Source organism: Micrasema longulum, unplaced genomic scaffold (assembly GCF_059751315.1).
Source record: "Micrasema longulum isolate JH-2025_06_02 unplaced genomic scaffold, ASM5975131v1 h1tg000205l, whole genome shotgun sequence".
Lineage (NCBI taxonomy): Eukaryota > Metazoa > Arthropoda > Insecta > Trichoptera > Brachycentridae > Micrasema > Micrasema longulum.
In genome coordinates, this window is record NW_028277410.1 from 409,127 (window position 1) to 429,022 (window position 19,896).

At 35.2% G+C, this 19,896-nt stretch overlaps 3 protein-coding genes across 3 annotated transcripts in view; 1 reads left to right on the top strand and 2 right to left on the bottom strand.

Annotated features, from left to right (window-relative positions):
• Positions 1–268: 268 nt before the first annotated feature.
• htt (huntingtin) overlaps positions 269–19,896 on the bottom strand; it is a 56,646-nt gene continuing 37,018 nt past the window's right edge. The window contains exons 21-28 of the mRNA XM_088243321.1: positions 19,270–19,406; positions 17,263–17,523; positions 9,832–10,013; positions 8,477–8,612; positions 7,136–7,268; positions 5,926–6,139; positions 3,102–3,207; positions 269–1,578 (exon numbers count right to left, since the gene is read on the bottom strand). Of these exons, the coding sequence (XP_088099447.1) occupies positions 1,120–1,578; positions 3,102–3,207; positions 5,926–6,139; positions 7,136–7,268; positions 8,477–8,612; positions 9,832–10,013; positions 17,263–17,523; positions 19,270–19,406 (1,628 nt within the window). The 3' untranslated portion in view covers positions 269–1,119. The remainder of the gene's footprint in view (positions 1,579–3,101; positions 3,208–5,925; positions 6,140–7,135; positions 7,269–8,476; positions 8,613–9,831; positions 10,014–17,262; positions 17,524–19,269; positions 19,407–19,896) is intronic.
• On the top strand, positions 11,800–14,093 carry LOC148283750 (uncharacterized). Its single transcript, XM_088243323.1, has 3 exons — positions 11,800–12,095; positions 12,476–12,672; positions 12,948–14,093. The coding sequence occupies exons 1-3, from the start codon at positions 11,968–11,970 to the stop codon at positions 13,916–13,918; spliced, it is 1,296 nt and encodes a 431-aa protein (XP_088099449.1). The 5' UTR covers positions 11,800–11,967; the 3' UTR covers positions 13,919–14,093.
• On the bottom strand, positions 14,638–16,621 carry LOC148283751 (uncharacterized). Its single transcript, XM_088243322.1, has 2 exons — positions 16,369–16,621; positions 14,638–16,179 (listed from the first exon to the last, which is right to left on the bottom strand). The coding sequence occupies exons 1-2, from the start codon at positions 16,570–16,572 to the stop codon at positions 14,785–14,787; spliced, it is 1,599 nt and encodes a 532-aa protein (XP_088099448.1). The 5' UTR covers positions 16,573–16,621; the 3' UTR covers positions 14,638–14,784.

Below are 19,896 nucleotides of genomic sequence, written 5' to 3' on the forward strand. Positions count from 1 at the left end.
GTATCCAAAATAAAACACTTTTATTGGATTTAATTTAACTTTTTTTTTTATAAATATATGTGACGCGTTTTGTCTTGTTAGGACATTGTCAAACTAACTTAAATATTTACAAAGATTCCTTATATACTAACAATAATTGCTGTTTAATGATAAAGGTGTATAATAGTATATCTGCCTTCATTGGACAGACGTAGAACTGAGATGGACCTTATATGCATTTTCAAAATACTTAATGCCATAAGTGATGTCCCATCTCTGTTGCAATCAATTTCTTTTTATATTCCTAACCATGTCACCAGAAGTCAAAATCTGATATTTATTCAATCTTCTAAGAACAACATTGGTTGTTATGTCCCAATGTCCAGAATGTGTAGATTAGTCAATTTATCAAAGGACTTGGAATTCTTCGGGATAGATCTTCCGGCTTTTTACAGATCTCTTCGCGACTAAAACAGTGTGGGATGAAGTTGGATTGGCATGGTTTAGCTCGAAGTCTTATGTCTTTCGTTTTTATGAATATATTGTACACCATTATTGTATTGCCCTCGTTTGTCTTTGCTACATAGTTTTATGTTCTTTTTGTTCAGTTTCTCGCATTTATGTTTCTTCATGTAACTGTTGTAATCGGCTTAGGCCGTATATATAATAAATAAATAAAAATAGTGCTAATATTTTATGGCGGTATTTAACAAAAATTGAGGATTTTTATGTAGCCCAAGAAAAGAAATCTAATTAAAAATCAATAAGAATCAACGCGTCACATTTGTTTTAAAAAAATTAAAGTAGAATTAAATCCAATAAAAGTGTATATTTTGGATACCTTACCAAATTTTAATATGGAATTCTACTAATTATCTGCATACACAATAAACAATTTAGTTCCATCTGATCATTCAAAATATGTACAATTGTTCATCGAAGAATTATTCATTTACACTTGTAATCTCAGCTTTTTATTTTTGGCAGGTGGAACTCTCAGGTGACGACATGTCAGATATCTTGACAAAGATTGACAAGTCTTTAATGAGCTCTCCTAAAACTTTCATGTTTTCAAGACGCGATTTTTAAAATAACTGCCATAGGTACGGACAAAAATAATAAAAACAGTAAATTTATTCTCTATGATATAGATTCTAAGCATGCTAACAAGTCACTTAAGCTTTCGTCGCGGTAACATACTGCTTTTAGCTTATCGATTTGCATTTTCGTAAATCCGGAATGTACCGCTCCTAAGCACAGCAATCTACGATCGCTGAAACCCAACCTAGGCACTAATTTAGTGGTAAAATTCTGCAACAACGCACTTTCGAGATTGCTGTCTGATTCCCTCTGTGATGAAACGGAAACGGGGCTGTCTGTAGCGTCTTCCGAAGAGTAGAAGCCGGCCCTCAGGGTGTGAAAGACGGCGGGAGACATGACCCTGATGGAAGGATTGTCGCTAGAGCTTATAACCAGACACATCAGAATGTGGGGAGTCAACCGGGGTGGAACTCGGCCCTGCAGTACGTGAAGAAGGATGTCAAACAACCAGCCGCTTAGGATTGGAAGTTGAGATCGCTCGATAGAAGTTTCGAACACCTAAAAGCCAACAGACAATTATTAAATCATAAGATACATACCGTCACCTCAAATCCACAAATGGTCAAAATTGATGTTTTGACGTTTTCTGTTAGGACTTCAAATAACATATATGTGTGTAAAACTTGTATATTCGTACAGTGTTGCATTGTTAACTATTGTAGCCAAGCATTCCCAGTATGAAGTCCACGGGTACAACCACACGGTTACAACAGAGATGAAGAACATTTAAGAGAAGGTAATATAGAAGTCTAGGCATCTACAGGGCCTATGACCTGTCAATGGCTGGTTTAAGTTGTTGTAATATGTTAATATAAACAGCTCCTTAGAGAGTTCAGTATGAAGTCCACGGGTACAATCACACGGTTACAACAGAGATGAAGAACATTTAAGAGAAGGTAATATAGAAGTCCAGGCATCTACAGGGCCTATGACCTGTCAATGGCTGGTTTAAGTTGTTGTAATATGTTAATATAAACAGCTCCTTAGAGAGTTGAATCCAGTCCTTGTCTACAAAAATTTGGACAAACTCAAAGTATTGTTGATAAATCCACCTGGTCCATGAAGAAGTATAGAAATTGAAAAAATAACATTTTCAGGCGTTGCCTAGTATGTAGGTGAAATAATTCAATTAGACGAATCTCACCCGCATAAATAAAGGTTTTAGCTCTTTAACTTCACAAACATCAACAGATGAAAGAATTGAAGGAATATAGATGTTCGAATATGGGCAGAATGGTGAATGTTACAGTGTGTAAAGTGGCCACTTAAACCAACCATTGACAGGTCATAAGCCCTGTAGATGCCTAGACTTCTATATTATCTTCTCTTAAATGTTCTTTATCTCTGTTGTAATATGTTAATATAAACAGCTCCTCAGGGAGTTGAATCCAGTCCTTGTCTACAAAAATTTGGACAAACTCAAAATATTGTTGATATACATATAATGTAAAATAAGTAATGGTACACACCTTATATTATTAAAACTATGGAAATATAACTTATATTATTATAAACATTAAAATAAATGTAAACTTGACTACAGAACACCAATGTCGGTCGTACAGTTCCACAGTATAATACTTGTTTTTTGTGATATCTTTAGTATTCTTCCAGTAGACTTTATTGAAATTTAAAATAAAAAGTATACCCACACACAGGCCATGCCTTTGTTGGATTTTTTTTGTATTTATGTAATAGTGAATTTTGTATTTGTAACTTATGTGTATCTATTGAAAAATGCAAAGAAAAAATTATAATAAATAAAACATTAACTTTAAAAAAAAAAAACTATTTGAGAAGCTTCTCAGCAGGTGAGAAAGGGGGTATATTCAAGGAGGTTATGAAAATACACCACAACACTCAGACCAATTGAAAAAATAATCTTAGGTTTTTTATTGTAACTGACGATAATCAAACCATCAAAAAAATTATTATTTAAAAATATAGTGGAAATGATGTTTTGTCTTCCTAAATATACTGGCAATTTTTAAACAACCGGTATGGTTTGTTTTTAAACTTACGTCAAAGACAATTTCAGCCATCAATTCGGCCAGATACGGAGTAGCGTGAAGATCATACTTCTTGTCATTAGAGCCAGCCCTGTCCATACAGCTGGAGTCAGCCCAACTAGAAAATATTAAAAGTTTTGATACAGAGACAAAATGTGCTCACATCTCACAGCAGGTAAAAATCGTGAAAAAGTCTAATACTAACTAACTAACTAACTAACCATCACGCCATTTCCCCGGAGGGGTAGGCAGAGAGGATAGAACGCCACACCACTCTGTCCTGGCACACTTCCTTTGCTTCCTTCACATTCATACATCTTCTCATGCACGCACGTCGATTATTCCGACTTTTCACATGACCACTTTCAAGAATTTGTTGTACTTGATCATGCCATGTCTTTCTCGGCCTTCCTCGACTTCTACAACCAGACACATTCGCATCATAAATCTTTTTAGCCGTTCTTTCATCATTCATTTGCTCCACATGACCGAACCATCGCAAAAGACCTTTCTTAATTTTGTCGATAATGCTTAACTCAGCCTTGCATTCTGCTCTAATTTCGACATTAGGGCACCTATCATACATTGTTTTTCCGCACATTCGCCTGAGGGATCGCATTTCAACAGCATTCAGTCTACTTTCGTCCCTTTTTTTCCAACTCCATGCTTCGCTTCCATACATTAGGGTTGGTACCAGAACTCCATTATGAACTGCTAATTTAGCCTCTTGCGATAGACACTTATTTGCTACGACAGACTTTAAGGCACCATTAACTCTGTTACCGGCACTAACCCTCCTTTCAATATCCTTGTCCATATTTCCATCTCTAGTAAACATACTACCCAGATATACAAATTCTTCGACCTGTTTCAAACTATCTCCATTTACTACAATCTTACATTCAGTCTAATAATCAAGATAATTATAATGACATAAACATTCCTTTGATTTTAATAATTCTTATTCCTATTTTTAGTGGTAGGGGTCAGTGCTATGCGAGCTCCTGACGTCACTGCGACCTGCGAAGATCTATTGTGACGGGTCCCCGTGAATAGTCCTCGCCCTCCAAGCTCAGGTCTATAAAGAGCCTGGCTACTGTGTGGAAGGCGAGAGTTTACATTTTTCTAAATCTCCCCCTCCAAGCCCAGATCCGTAAAGTATCGGGCTATTAGGTAGGGGGCGAGCTCTTTAACATCTTCAGGTTTAACCAGTGGTACCCCGAGGATGAGGCTCCTTTTATGATTTAAAGCATCACATTCACATAGAATGTGTATAGGTGTTTCCTCATCTGCACTGCAGAACCTACATCTGGAAGTTTCGGAAAGGTTCATTCTAGCAAGGTGTTTGTTCACTCTGCAGTGCCCTGGGCGGGCTCTAGTGATAACCCTCACTTGATTTCGGCTGAGCATTACTTAGGTCAAAAGCAAAACTTTGCGAGTACCCTTTTATCAGTTCCTTCGTGATTTTAATAAAAGTTCTCTCTGTTTCCCGACAAATGGTGTTATCTTAGCCTTTTAGCACCGGGCAATGCTACAGCCAACTTCATAGTGAAGCTACGTCATTAGACTTGAAATGACAGTATATGTTATTCCTACAAAGTGTAAACAACATATTTTTTCGTTGCGTTAAACATGTCGAATTAATGCCAAAAACATATTATTTGCAGGGAATTTTACTGCATTACCTTTTTTTTTTAATCTGCGGAAATTTTTACCGAGACTTACGGCGACCCCGCTCTGTCGGAAACAACATGCAGAGATTTTTTAACAGAGATTTCGATCTTTTTAGCAGTTTCAACACTTTAAAAATAATTATTTTAATGTTGAAGATACAGAACGCTCTGGTGCACCAAAACAGTGATGAACTTGCAGATTCATTAGGAATTGGTCACACAAAAGTTGCCAAACGTTTAAAAGTATTAAGAATGGTTCAAAATGCGGTGCAAGGTTATGAGATTTTTTTGTCTGGAAAATTCAAACATATACGACTACTCACTGAACGACGACATATTGTCATCTGTGTCTAGTAAATGAGATTTACGTATTATACTTGACACTAAACTTTCTTTTACAATTCATATTGAATATGTTATCAATAAATCCTTAAAACTCCTTGGATTTATTAACAGAAGCACAACTGACTTCAAAAATATCAATACCCTTAAAACTCTCTTCTGTTCCCTAGTTTGCCGGCACCTAGAGTATTCCTCTGTTATCTGGTCTCCATATTATGATATTCACATAAAAAATATTGAATCAGTTCAACATCGATTTTTAAGAAAGATAAACTGGAGGTTGGGCTTATCCAGAGACCAATATACGTATAATGAGTTAGAAACTACCTTAAATATATCTTCTCTTTAAGACCGTAAAAATAAGTACAACCTTCTAGTCATATTTAAAATTCTCAACTCACTATTTGATGCGCCTGAACTACTGGGCTCAATAAAATTAAATATCCCAACTAGAAACCTCAGACAAAACTTACTCTTTCATACCGATAACCATAGAACTAACTATGGTTTTCATTTCCCTATGCCCAGAATTCTTATGTCTGCTGACAAACATACCAGTCTCGATTTCTTTGATAACAAGTTGTCTTCTTTCAAACGATTACTGAATCAAATTCAATTATAAACACCTCTCTCCCCCTTCCACTCCCGCCAAGTCTACTAAATGCCATTCTGTCATTCTACTTTCCTTTATAATAATTTTCTATGTATAAATATATATAAATAAAAGCAAGGAAATTGGATGCCATACTAATTGAAGCCAAGAGACGGTAATTAACTCAGGCAATAATTTAAAAACAATTCAATCGTAACGGCCACCTCACCTGCAGCAATCGAGGAATTTAAGAGTCACATTGTTGACGACGGCGTGCGGAGTTAGGAAGTCCTTTATGAACAGCATCAGAGCACGGGACACGGAGGGGCAGTGCTGGAAGCAGGATGGGGAAGTGAGCGAAGTTCTCTGGAAGCAGGTCACCAACTGGGTATATTTCAAGAGCTGGTCGGGCTCCAGTAGGTCATCGCTGCTTGGTATATCGCCTAAAAAGGAAAAATAATTTCAAGATTGCATTGTATTAGTGTTTGAGCAGATAAAGCATACAGTCAGACCCTAATGCTCATTCTCGAAGAATTTAGCTCAATGATGAAGTTCAGTGGTTTTAAAAAAAAATTACTGTATCAAACTAAGCCAATTTTATTTTTATATTCTTATATATAATATCTGTACCTCAGAGGCAGATGGATACAAATCCAAATGTCAAATGTTGAACAACGGCCTAAAGAATCTACTTTCTTTAAGTGATTTCTAATAATTCAGAACATAAATTTGTATTTTCAGTATCTTAATACATTGGTTCTTTCATTATAAGACTTTCATTTCTTAAAGATCAATGGACATGATCATAAACTGGATACGAGAATCGAAATGTCATTTCATCAAATTCTGGATTTGCATCCGTCTGCCTCTGAGGTACAGATATTATCAGCGCTTTGATTTTAAAAGTTTTGTAATTTTGAAATAACTCCGCCTGCGATGTCACAAATTCTCTGTAGTGAGTTCTGCTGAATTTATGACGCAGTTCAAAGTAGTCCATTTTTATTCAAATCTTTTTAATAACTTTTTCATACATTTTTGAAAAACTTCACAATACAATTCAATGTTCTAATTTTAACCGCGTGTGAGAAATCATTTTTTTATATCCAATTTCCCGTAGCACTAAACTTCCTCATTGGGCTACTTTTTTGTTAAATATAAAAAAATAATATATTTGCATTCTTGTGATTAACCCAAATATTTCACTTATGTTCCGAACTTACCGGTTTTATTAAATGGCTAAATAAAGAAATATCAACAACTAGCGTGTCTATTTAAATTATCATGAGTATGAATAGGATAGGGTCCTGGTATATGTGAGCCAAGTGCCGAATCCCCAGAAAGAATGTTATGTTTATTGTAATAATGTAGATATATAAATTAGTATATGATGTAATATTAACTAACTAGAGGAAATAAATAAAATAAAAGAAATAGATTACCTGAATAAATGAGCACAAATAGAAGAGGCCAGAGCTTTGGGCAAAGTTGCGGACTAGTTTTGATACTCTCCATTGCCAGTTCTTTGTGTTCTCGTGATACGCTTCCTCCAGCTAATATGGCATTACAAACACCCTAGAAAATAACATAAGGTAAAAATATCAAATGAATCATTTTCATAATTTTTTTTTTTTATAAAACATAAATTCTGTATACATGTTACTTTTGTTATTTTTAAATATTTTTTATTTTATAAATTTATTGCATAAAATAAGTATACATATTTAATAGCAGGGATTCTATCTAAAACTTATTTTTCTTCTTCTTCAGCCTTATTCTCTCCACTGCTGGATAAAGGCCTCTTCCAAACGTCTCCATTCCTTCCTATCACCCGCTTTCATCATCCACGTTTTACCGGCAATAGAGGCAATGTCGTCGACCCATCTTTTCTGTGGCCTTCCAACACTTCTTGTGTTTGCCCATGGTCTCCACTTTATTATTCTGGATGTCCACCTGCCTTCATTTTGTCTCGCCGAGTGTCCTGCCCGCTGCCATTTCAATTTCGCTGCACGATCCATGATATCCACAACTCCGGTTCGGCGCCTTATTTCTTACTCTATCTCTTAGACATACACCGAGAATCTGCCTTTCCATGGATCGTTGCGTGCATTTTAATTTCTGGCTACTTTTTTGTGTTACAGACATGGTTTCTAGTCCGTATGTTGTCACCGGCAATATGCACGATTCATATACTTGTCTTTTTAAGCATATAGGGACTTCTTTATTTTCAAAAGTATATTTTATTTTGCCGAAAGCCCAACTTAGCCCTATTCTTCTTGGTAACTCCGCTGTCTGGTTATCTTAACCAAGTTTGACTTTGTGCAAAAAAAAAAATATTTAGAATGAACAATTTTTTTTTAAAGAAAATATTTGAAAAACAAATTGTTGCTTACTTCTGCAGGGGAGAAACGAGGAGGGGGGAGGGGGAGTTTGATATACCGTCAACCACGCGGTGGCGCCCTCCTCGCTACCCCCCTGCAGAAGTACGCAACCATTTGTTTTTTTTAATATTTTCTTTTAAAAAAAATTGTTCGTTCTAAATATTTTTTTTAATATGCTAATATGTCTTCTTGCCCATACTGATCATCGTGGTTTCGGATGTGACAGGGTTTAAAGAACACCCTGTATAAATTAATAAAAGAAACCTTATCTCATTTTTTCCAAAATTTGACATTTAAATTTGCATGTAAAATTTCTCTATGTACTCTTCTTGCCACGGGACACCTCGGTGAGAAGTCGTTACAATATTTTATGAGTGTATTAAAATTAATAAATAAATTTACCTTAAGAACGAGTTCAAAGCATATATCCTCGGTGTTTTCAAGTAAGTATTTCATCGCAGAGTCCAAATTCGTAACCCCAATCTCGGAGAGAAGGAAGTATATTTTCCACCATAGAGATTGATCGTAGGGAGATCGCCTGAAGTCAATAAACACACAATAAGAATCTAGGCAGGTGTGGCTGAGAGTTGTATTAAAATTATTGTGTTGCCAACAACCATAAATTATTAAAATGAGGAACTTCAGCCCTAAGGGAAATTGGATACAAAAAATGTTTTCTTGCGCGCGGTAAAAATTAGAGCATTAAATTGTATGGCAAATTTCTTGAAAGTGTACAAAAAAAAGAATAAAAAATATTTGAATAAAACGCACTACTTTGAATGACGCCACTGGTCCAAATGGACCATCCAATGATATGAGAGCTTTGAAGTATATCCGGTTTGGTCACCGTAAACGAACCAATTGGAAGAACTGTCAAGAGAACAACCTCTGACGTCACACGCGGAGTTATTCCAGAAATACAAAACTTTAAAAAATCATAGCGCCAATAATACGATACATGAAAATAAAAAATAAAAATATTTGGCTTAGTTTAATATTCTATTGACAAATAAAAAAATAATAAAAAGACACTGAACTTCCTCATTGTAAAGTGAAGCCTCACATGTTATTCCAATGTAAAACTTAATATGTATTTTAATAAATAAATATTTATTAATAAAAAAAAAACTTTATTTTTAACCACTTATTGGAGCTATGCATACTCCTTATCAAGGTATAATGAGGAATTTCAGATTTTAAATATATATATATATATATATTTGTTAATAGCTTAGAGTAATAACCTAATAGAGTCCTAATATGGAGAAAAACCATTCAATGATTATTGATCACGAAGTTAGGTACAGATTACAGCAAAACAACGGGCTGTAGGTACTCGGGTATAAAATTTCAAGGGTAAACCGAAATCGTCCATTACACGTTTGTTGTTAAACTAAAAACCAAACTAAAACCAAACCAAAAATTTGTAACGCTTTTGCATTAGAGCTTAAAGGCTTCTTTAGTGAATTACTTACTCTGAGTTAAGAGACTATCAAAGTAAACCTAAAAAAAATCATATTTTTATGTGTCGTATTTATCATCGATATGATTTTGTATTCATAACTCGAAAACTTCTCAAAATCGCGGAACATAGTGATTCGGATACCATTCAATATGAGGCACCTACATTTTACCTTTGGACATCACTTCTCCGGTCACCTGTATGTTTTGTATTTATTTGTGAAAATGAAACTATGAAAAAAGATAAGTAAAGTGATAATGAATATTTAACTAATAAAATAAAAATACTGTCTCACCTAGAATAGGTGTTATCCGAAACTCTAGAGAGAGTATTGGACAGCAGAGAGTTGAGGGCAGAAGTGAGTTCTACAGAACTATTCCAAGTGTTCTTGAGGTACAGATCTCGCAGGAACCTCAAGTGGATTATGAAGGAGTGAAGTTTTGCTATGGGGATCGGCAGATACTCGGAGTAATTTGTCTATAACAAATAATAAAAATAAATTTAACCCAGAAATAAAAAATGTTTTTCAATTTTTTTTTTTTTTAATTTAACCCATTGCACCACTAATGAAGATAATTTGTTCATGCAACACACTATTTAATTTTGACACATTTTTTTATTACAATAACATTAAGACTAAATTAATATTTTGTAATAAATAATGTGAAATAAATTGTGATTATTACATTTTATTGTGAAATCAGTAACCGAAATAAACTTATTCATGTCATTTTTATGAATAAAGTTATTATCATTCAGTTTTAATCTAAAAAAATCACTTCAAAGACAAACCGGCGAATCGCCGGCTTTGTGAGTCAGTGACAAATTGACCTTGGCCGGCGAATCGCTGGCTTTGTGTTGCAATGGGTTAAAATACATTTTAATGAAATTTGTCACAGATGCACAGATGACGCAGTTGGTTAGAGGAGAGGAAACCACTTTAAACTCTTCAGGAGAAGCCGGCCTGTTGGCAGTAGTCAACAAGCCTTCCGTTCCACTAGAGGAGGTGAGCAAATGCTGAGAAGTTCTTGATTGGCCCAAATTAGTATATTCCTCCTGATCCCAAAAGTTTAGATAAATTTAAAGATAATTTAATTGCAGAAAAATCCACTTTTTGAAATGTAAACCTTGTATATTATAAGCAAGGTAAATAATAAGGCAACTCCCATATAAAAAATATAAAAAGTTGGTTAGAAGGCTAACTGTGAAGCTGCAAATTTAAGAAAGATTTTTTTTCTCAATAAGTTGGGTATTGTTGTTTATTTTTCATAACCTCCTTCCATATCCCATCTTTCCCACCTGCTGACAAGCCTCTAGATTGAGGCTTTCTTCGGATTGTGTGCGTATTAAATGTACTTAATTATGAATTTAACATTTATAATAAATTACCCACGTAAAATTATCAATATTGTATATTCAAGAAATTGTCAATGTAAAATGCACATGTAAATTGGGCGGGCTTGTTTACTTACAATGTTTACGCAAGCTTGCACTAAAATTAATCCACCTAGTAAACTTGGCTTTCCTTTTATAGAAACGGCAGGGTCAGCATTTTAGAGAAATAGTGCGTTGATTAAGTGCCTCATTAAAATATGTGAATTCTGACAATATTGTATGAAGATAGGATGAATGAGGCAAAAACGTAAAAAATATTACCCTAGTCATATTTCTAAACAGTTTCTTTGAAACGCAGTTGTTTTTGAATGGTGAAGAAGCTCACAGTTTATTTAAAACGGCAAAGTTTTCCCGTTCTTTTAAAATAACTTAAAAGTAACAACTGGTAATGACACTGTTTCAGTTTAATATGCTTCTCTTCTTGGTATTATTTGTTTAACGGTAACGACTAACGACTTCATGCTGTTTAAAATTTCGAATATTTTAATAAACAGAAAAAGGATGCACAAGGTCATAGGACTGCGCGGGTGAGGGGCAGAGTGAAGATGAGCCGGGGAGATTTCATGCGTATATGTGTATGTATATGTACTTCTTCCTTGGGAAATAACAATACAAATAGGTAGGTATTATGGATAAAGATTTGAAGTTAGGACGAAGCGTGGTACGGAGTGCGGCGGGGCGTTGAATAGGGAATGTGCAGCCTACCCAGAATTTGGTTTCAATGACTGATTTATAATAAATGATTTTTGGTTACGCCGAATATCACAGTTAAAATTCTATTTGAATTCGTTTTATATCATTAAATTGCAATTTTAATTAGTATGAATTCAAAAAATTCATAAACGCGCTGTGATTGGCTGTTCACTTTGTGACGTCACAGGCCGCGATAGTGACAAGTAACAACTAGACGTACCGTAATAATCTGTGGGTGGCTTTGCGTGCGGTTTGTTTATGTGTTGTTTCCTGTGAACAATTTAGTGGAACTGTTATATTTAACTATAAAAAGGTTAAGAAAGATATATAATATCTATTTATTATGTCGGAAATCGGTTTTGTGAAAGCACAGTCGGATAATTTACCAAAAATAGATGCTTTCATGATGGCTGCATTTTTTTCAAACACGGACTTTATAAGTGCCGAAATGAAAGGAATAAAAGCTTCAAGGTATGTTTATTAAGTAAAATAGTATTATATGTGGTATTAATAGTATTAGTTTTCATCAGTTGTCCCAACTACGGGTTTTTTCTGCTTTAAATCTTGAATTTCACTCTTTGCTTTTCATACTTAACCTTAAATATGAGTTGTCATTATTATGACGAAGGAACGTATTGTTTACCTAGGTACTCATAAATATTATTTATATGCCGAGTTGATTCAGTAGGTTGTTTTAGGGATGTCAGTATCCATATTGTCATGATAATTTTAGTAATCGTACCATACTTAAGTGCATTTTTAACATAAATGTTTATGTTCATTGATGATATGAATAAAAACACTCCCCAATACCACCGTAGTTATACTAAAGTACTTGACGATTTTTTCAGGTCATGCAGAGCAAATTATGGAGATAGTGCCATTGGATATGTCCAAGTAAAACGAGTGGGCGATATTTGTATAGTGAAGGCTCGTGTAACTCCTGAACATCGGGTGCGCTTCAAAGCATATTCGGTTGTTTTAACGTGCAATGAAACAGAGCAAGTTATAGAGTCATGCAAGTGTGAAGATTGTCCAGCGTCAGAAGGTTTGTAATATATATTCATACTGTTGGGCTTTTAAGCATATATATCTTAAGTCTCAACGATGAGCTGGTTATAATATAAAATACCCTTTTTATTTCATACTTACTTTGTACATCATAATAAATTTAATAAATCTATTTCATTTGTTGATTAATGGCTTATGAGGATATTGCCATTAATATTTTATATATATTTGGCTCACCTCTCATAATGTTTGACAGAGTCAGCATGTCTTATTCATTGCCTCCTTATTTATACTTCATTGTTGTCATTTTAGGTGGTTGCAAACATGCCATTAGTATGTTGTCATGGCTACATCGAAGAAGCGAAGATCCCCCGAAGACTTCTATAGAGTGCTACTGGAAGCGCTCAAAAATGTCTGCCATCGGGACATCTTTGAAGTTCATCAAAGCAAAGGATTTAGGAAAGGCAAGGACCAGTTTGCCGGAAAGTGATGGATCCTTTTTAAAATGTGTAGTTGAAAGAAGCATCGAGTTGGGTCGAAGAGATGTCCAACTAGTTAAGTACTACGTTAAACCGACAGAATTGGAAAATTTATCCATTCATAGCATGGCATGCACGTTCTTCTCGGAGAATATTGGGTCAACATCAAAAGATTTTTTTAATTATTGCCAAAGCAGGATGGGTGCTGCTTTATGTAATAAAGCAGCGAAAGAAACTCTCGGGCAAGCAGACTGTCCCTTATGGCACAACTTAAGGTATGGCCGCATAACGGCATCTAAGGCCTACGAAGCGTCAAATTGTCAGACATTGGAAGGCTCTCTCGTAGAAAGCATTCTTGGTGCTAAAGTGCCTGACAATATTTTTTTACAGCGAGGTAGACTTCTAGAAGATGATGTTTTGCGAGAAGTAGAAAAAATACTCAAGACCACGTTAAAAAAGTGTGGCCTTATTCTTTGTGGCGATCATCCATATTTAGGAGCCTCACCCGACGCATTGGGAGATGATTTTATCATAGAAATAAAATGTCCAAATAGCGATACTACATTTAAAACTTATTTTACAGCGGACAACAAGCCAAGTCAGAAATATATGGCTCAAATTCAAATGCAAATGCACTTTTCAAAAAAAAAGAAAGGAATTTATTGTGTTGCCAAGCCGGATTTTGAGAAAACCAAAGAAATCAGTATTACATATGTAGACTATGACCAAATTAGTTGTGAACAGTTGATGGAAAAGTGTGAAATGTTTTGGTCTGAAGCTATTTTAAAAAAAATAAGATTTTAAGTGTGTATTAAAAGATTTCTTTCATACATCACTAATTGCAGCCCGAGCGATCACTTTTGAATGTATTTGAATAAAAAATATAGTTGCTTAACATTTTATTGTTTAAATGTCTAGGGAGATGAGGTAGATATGTACTTGAACGTGATTAAATAATAATAAAAAACATTTTAATATATAATGCTTCCATATTTTTATTTGACAAAACCTTTTTTAACATTTTATACAGGTAAATTGCAAAGAGAGTAATTTATATATTATTATTAAAAACAAAGAAAATACACCGCGAACATTGCTGAAGGTAATCATAACACAAATTAATATTTATTCAATAATGGTCACTTTTATTTAAGAAAAGAAAACGTGAACATCAACCGAAGGTAATCAAATCATTACACACATTTTTGAAAGAAAAGTCATTTATATTTAAGAAAGAGAACACATCAACATTGCCAAAGGTAACATTACACATATTAAAATTAATTGAGAAAGGGAAATATATGAACATTACCAAAGATAATCATTACACACATAAAAAAATTTGAGAGAAAGGTAATTTTTATTTAAGAAAGGGAACACATCAACATTACCGAAGGTAACATTAAACGTATTAAAATTCATTGAGAAAGGGAAATATATGAACATTACCGAAGGTAATCACATTACACATATAAAAAAAATTGTACAGAAAAGTAATTTATATTCAAGAAAGGGAACACATCAACATTACCAAAGGTAACATAACACACATCAAAATTTACTAAAGAAAAGGAAAGATGAACATTACCGAAGGTAAGCAGCACACAAAATAAAATTTAAGAAAAGAAAACACACAAGCATTACAAGATTACCATGTACAAAAACAGTATTTATATTTTTATTAGAAGGCCTTGCAGATTGATAATGCCGCATGCTATTATAACCAAATAATCGGCTATTGCCATATGATGATGGTCTAATGTTGAGCCCATTCTCAGCATGTGAAACTCTCTAACTCTGCTTATAACGCGCTCCACATGAATGCGCAAGGCAGCTATTCGTTTTGATTGCTGAACCTCTTTACGACTGCTTTTCGTATTGGCAAATACACTTGGCGGACGGATCAATGAGCATCCCTCCATCTCTAGTAAATGGGAAATATTTTTAAAACCTCGGTCAGCCATAACAGCCATTCCGGGTTTCAAAAGGTCCAAGTATCCACAGTTTTCGATAATGATGCAGTCTGATGCCCTCCCTCCATAGCCGCATGAAATGTAATTTATTAGACCATCTGGCGTGCACGAAATCAAATATTTTAGAGTATTACACCCTTTATACTCTGACCAGGTTAATGCCTGGTGGATAGGGTTTGAAGGTTTTTCGATCTGTAGCTCCAAACAGTCTATGATCGATTGCACGTTTGCATACCTCGCTCTGAAAGATATCGGAAGATGACGTCTTATTTTATCAGAACTTGGCCAAATAATAAGATCTTGACAGATAGCTGCAAGAAGGACAACTGTTTTAGAGAATATCCTACTTACTGTCGAATGGGAAATTCCAAAGTGGAGACCAAGGACAGTGTTGGAATCATCCAAGCGGATTTTTTTTAATGTCACGAGTACATCCAATGTACTTGCGGGTATCTTTGATACAATCAGCAAAATTACATGATACATATCATGTGGAATTCCTAAAAATATCCTTGGCTCTTTCTCTATGAGGAGGAAAAATGAGTTCCTCATTGTCATATTCAATTCAGACTCATCCACTTCTGTCCCATCATAGGCACTACTGTCTTCTAGAGAGGGGACAAAATCTGAATCCGAGTCAGTTGACTCAACCCATTCATTTGGCTCGGGATTTTTCTTGACGCAAATGCGTTCAGTCGAAGTGGGTGACATTGATTTCATCGGAGAACAAGCAGTACTCGTCTTTCCCAAAATTACTGTTGATGTACCCTTGCTTCTCACATTACAAGTTTTATTGACTTGTACAGCCTTGTCAAGATATTCTGGAGGTTCACACAGCGTCATTATTCCTGGCCCGGCAATCGGAGGGGGGTCTTGGCCTCCGTCAACATTGGGTTCACACAAAGCTGGGACTTTTATTGGAGTGAGTAACTCGTTCAATAATTTTATCCTGGCCCTTTTTTCACCTGTCTTCTTTGCAGCAGGTAATTTGTTCTTCTGGCAGTCAAATTTGCTTGGGACAACATTTTTCTTCATCTGCATGCGACTTCCCATCATTTTGAAAAATGTATAATTTTCCATATCCTCTTGCAGCTGTGAAAGAAAAACATCAAACATTATTTTCATTATAAGTACTTAGTACACGATGGCACTAATTTTGTCAGACAATAAGTTATAAAATGACATGTTAAGGATGTTAAAACTAAGGTTAATTTAATCACTTTCGTGTGTGTGAGTAAATATATAATAATTGGCTAGGTAAAAAATAATATAAGTACTTACATTAAAATGGTCTTCACAGCAATAACAAGTGGACTTTACTGCTAAATCTTTATTTTTCTTCGAACATCTTTTCATGGCATGACACCATTTTTTTCGTATTGCCTCGATTTTCGGCACGTTGATAAATATTTTCTCAGGAGTAGTAATAGTCGTATTTTTGCATTTAGGTACAATGCAGTACTTATAGTTGACTATTTTAGCCATGACGATGGAAAAAAACACTTCGAAAGTAAAACAATAACGTATTATTAACAGCCGGACTTCCAACTACAACGACGGCGCGTACTCGAATGTCGAACTGTCAAACCCAATCGCGGTCAATGACGTCACAGCTCAAAAACCCGGGAAGCGGAGCGTTTGGGACAGATTTTAAAAATTCAAAATGTAAATCATAATAACGAGGTAATTATGGGCTCAAAAAAAAAAAAATTACTGCGTAAGTTTTCTAATTTTTTGCTGATTTTTTTGGAAGAAAAAAAAAAATTCGTGCACATTGCCTATTGTTGAAATGTATTTTTGTATTTACTTCTGTGCTTGGTGATTTAGTTTTTGTTTTTTTTTAAACAATTTAATTTATTTTTGTGCAACTGTTTTAAGTGTTTCGGAAGGGTAACTGTTTTAAAACAGCAGTTACTATTTTTTTTTACCACCTCTAGTACAGAAGCCATACTAAGCAAGCGAATTACCCTATTAATGGGTGAATTCTGACTTGCATTCTTCTGGGTGCGTGAAATTGTGCATGAGATCTCGATAGTTATTGGGAACATAAAAAGTGCTCTCTTTCAGTATTCATATTTCGATTAAATATACTTCCAGAAATCAATTCATAAAAATGTTTCCCGGGGAAAATATAACGACGCGATTCGAGGGTGTAGTAATAATAACAGGTCTCACGTTGCAGGATAATAGTGAGGAGGTTCTGGGGCAAAACGGCATCCCCGCAGTGCAGATCTTGGCGTACTCCAGCACGGACGTGACCTTGGCCATTCCCAGCTGCAGCAACTGTCGGGTGAAGACGTCCCGGCCGTCCGCAGAGTGGCCCACTCCCTGCAGCTGCTCCCCGAGCCCCTTCCACTGCTCCATGGAGGAGAATGTGTCACACACGGTCACCAGGCATTGCAGCATGGATAGGCGCGCCCCTAGCCCCCATTGGCACTGGAATAACAACATAAGATTGAAGATTCATTATATTCTTGTCCGCACCCAATGGCGCTTAGGCCCCACATTGATGCAGTGCATCTTGATCGGACCTATCCCCACTCGATTTCATATTTATTTCAAATTTACATGTACATCACAGCCTCAGAGTAATAATTCTTCAGAGAAGCCCTTAAGCTATATTACATAGAACAAAAGCATTCAAAATTTTAGTTTAACAACAAATGTGTAATGGACGGTTTCGGTTAGCGCTCGCAATTCTCAACCCAAGTACCTACGGCCCGTTGTATTGCTGTAATCTGTAGCTAACTTCGCGGTCAATAATCATAGAATGGTTTTTCTCGGTATTGGCGACTCTATTAGGTTTATTACTCTAAGATTATAGCACACCTGCCAGTAATAATGTACAAGTGGATATTTTTTTAAGATACAAAAAACATGCATAATAGAAAATTTAAAGGTACAGACGTATTAACATGAAGTCCATAAAAGCAAGACAAAAGACAGCTGTGTTTTGAGTATGTCCAAACGTTTGTAGACAGGATGGACCTCCTACCAAGGGAGTTATTTAGATTGGACGATTAAACGTTTGGACATACTCAAAACATTGTTGATTAAACTAACTGGTGTAAGAAGTATAAAAAATTGTTTTTAGGATGTGAAATGGTTCAGCCGGATGAATCTCATCCACACTCACACTGCGGGGTGAGAAATTGCGGGGGGCGAAGCCCTAGGGCTTCTACAATATTATTTAGCGGAGTGAACTGTATTTTAATTTTAATGAAATATGAATATCTTCGGTATGCAGTGTCAATCGGTCACAACCCCAACAAATGAGGTGGATCAGGAGTGGATGCCACTAACCTGGTTCATTCTTGATGGAATTGCTGTGGTCCGACTGGGACAGGCTAACACTAGGACAGGCCCCCGATCAGGAGCTGAACACTGGTGGTTAGTGGAAACAAAGTCTATGATGCGGCACACGTTCAAAAAAATAAACGTGCGATTCCTGACACGGAGTCTTATTGTGGCGGGTGTTCAAAGGATTCTAAGGTGGGAAGTGAACAGTGGTTGTAGTAACAAAGAATGTAGAAGTTGTGACAATATTCGAACAATGCATACCCACATAATTCGCAACTAATAATTTATTTATTTATTTTCAAGAATTAACGGTACAAGTACCTTTTACATTACATACACACAGTAACAACTTTTTCAATACTTAGAAAGAACATAATTAAAATATTGATTCCACACTAAAATGTTTTACAAGAAATTGTTTATAAGCTGGAAATTTCTATAAAAATATATCATCTAAATCCGAATGTTTATTACCCAGCGCATGTAGACGATTCAGTACTGAATTGCTAGAATATATTGAGATATGATTGTTGCAGTGATAAAGTTGAACTAGCCTTGTCACTCTAACTGGTACTTTAAAACCAATGAGGGCCAAAATTTCAGGGCTATCCAATACTGAATTAACGATTTTAAATAGAACTAATAAATCATTAATAGTTCTCCTGTCCATTAGTTTAATCAAATTTGATATATTTAATAAATAATCATAGTTACGAAATTCATTACGTATTCCTAATTTAAAATTAACATATCTCAAAAACTTATTCTGAACTCTTTCTATGGTAATTTGGTGAGAGGCATAATAAGGGCTCCATATTGTAGAATTATACTCCAAGATGCTTGATATAATAAAAGTTTTGCATCAATTAATATATAATATACCTGTGGTGAGGACATCTGAGTAGCAACGTCCATTAACAATTGCAAACAGCTGTTGATATCGATTCCCAACTCTTGCAAATTCTCCCGGGTTTCTTTCAATGCATTTTGAGTTTTGATGTCTACATTCTCATGTACACCTAAAATTCAAAACTTTTCTTAATCAACTCTTAAAAATAAATCAATTATGATCCAATTTAAAAAATTTAAAAAATACATCATCATAATTCCCCTTTCCGCACACAATGGTGCATAGGACACTGCACTGGTAAACCAAATGCAGATCATTTCATTGAAGGTAAAGTGATCAGTCTTACGCTTTAGGTGCCAGTCCGGAAACAATGAAATACTGCCGTGTACGACCACCGTAAAAAACATTACTTCATGTCCACCCTGTCAGGAATCGAACCCAGGACCTCAAACAATGTAGGCGAATGTGCCAACCAATACACAACGATGCGGACTTATCCCCACTCGAGATTCTTCACATTAAGTGATACTTAAGTCCACATTTCTGGAATCCAGTTTTGCAAATTTAGGAATCACTTGTCTTTTATTTCTATGATAAATGACAATTAACTTCATAAAAAAAATATCATTAGAAATATTAAATTATTATAAATGAAGTAA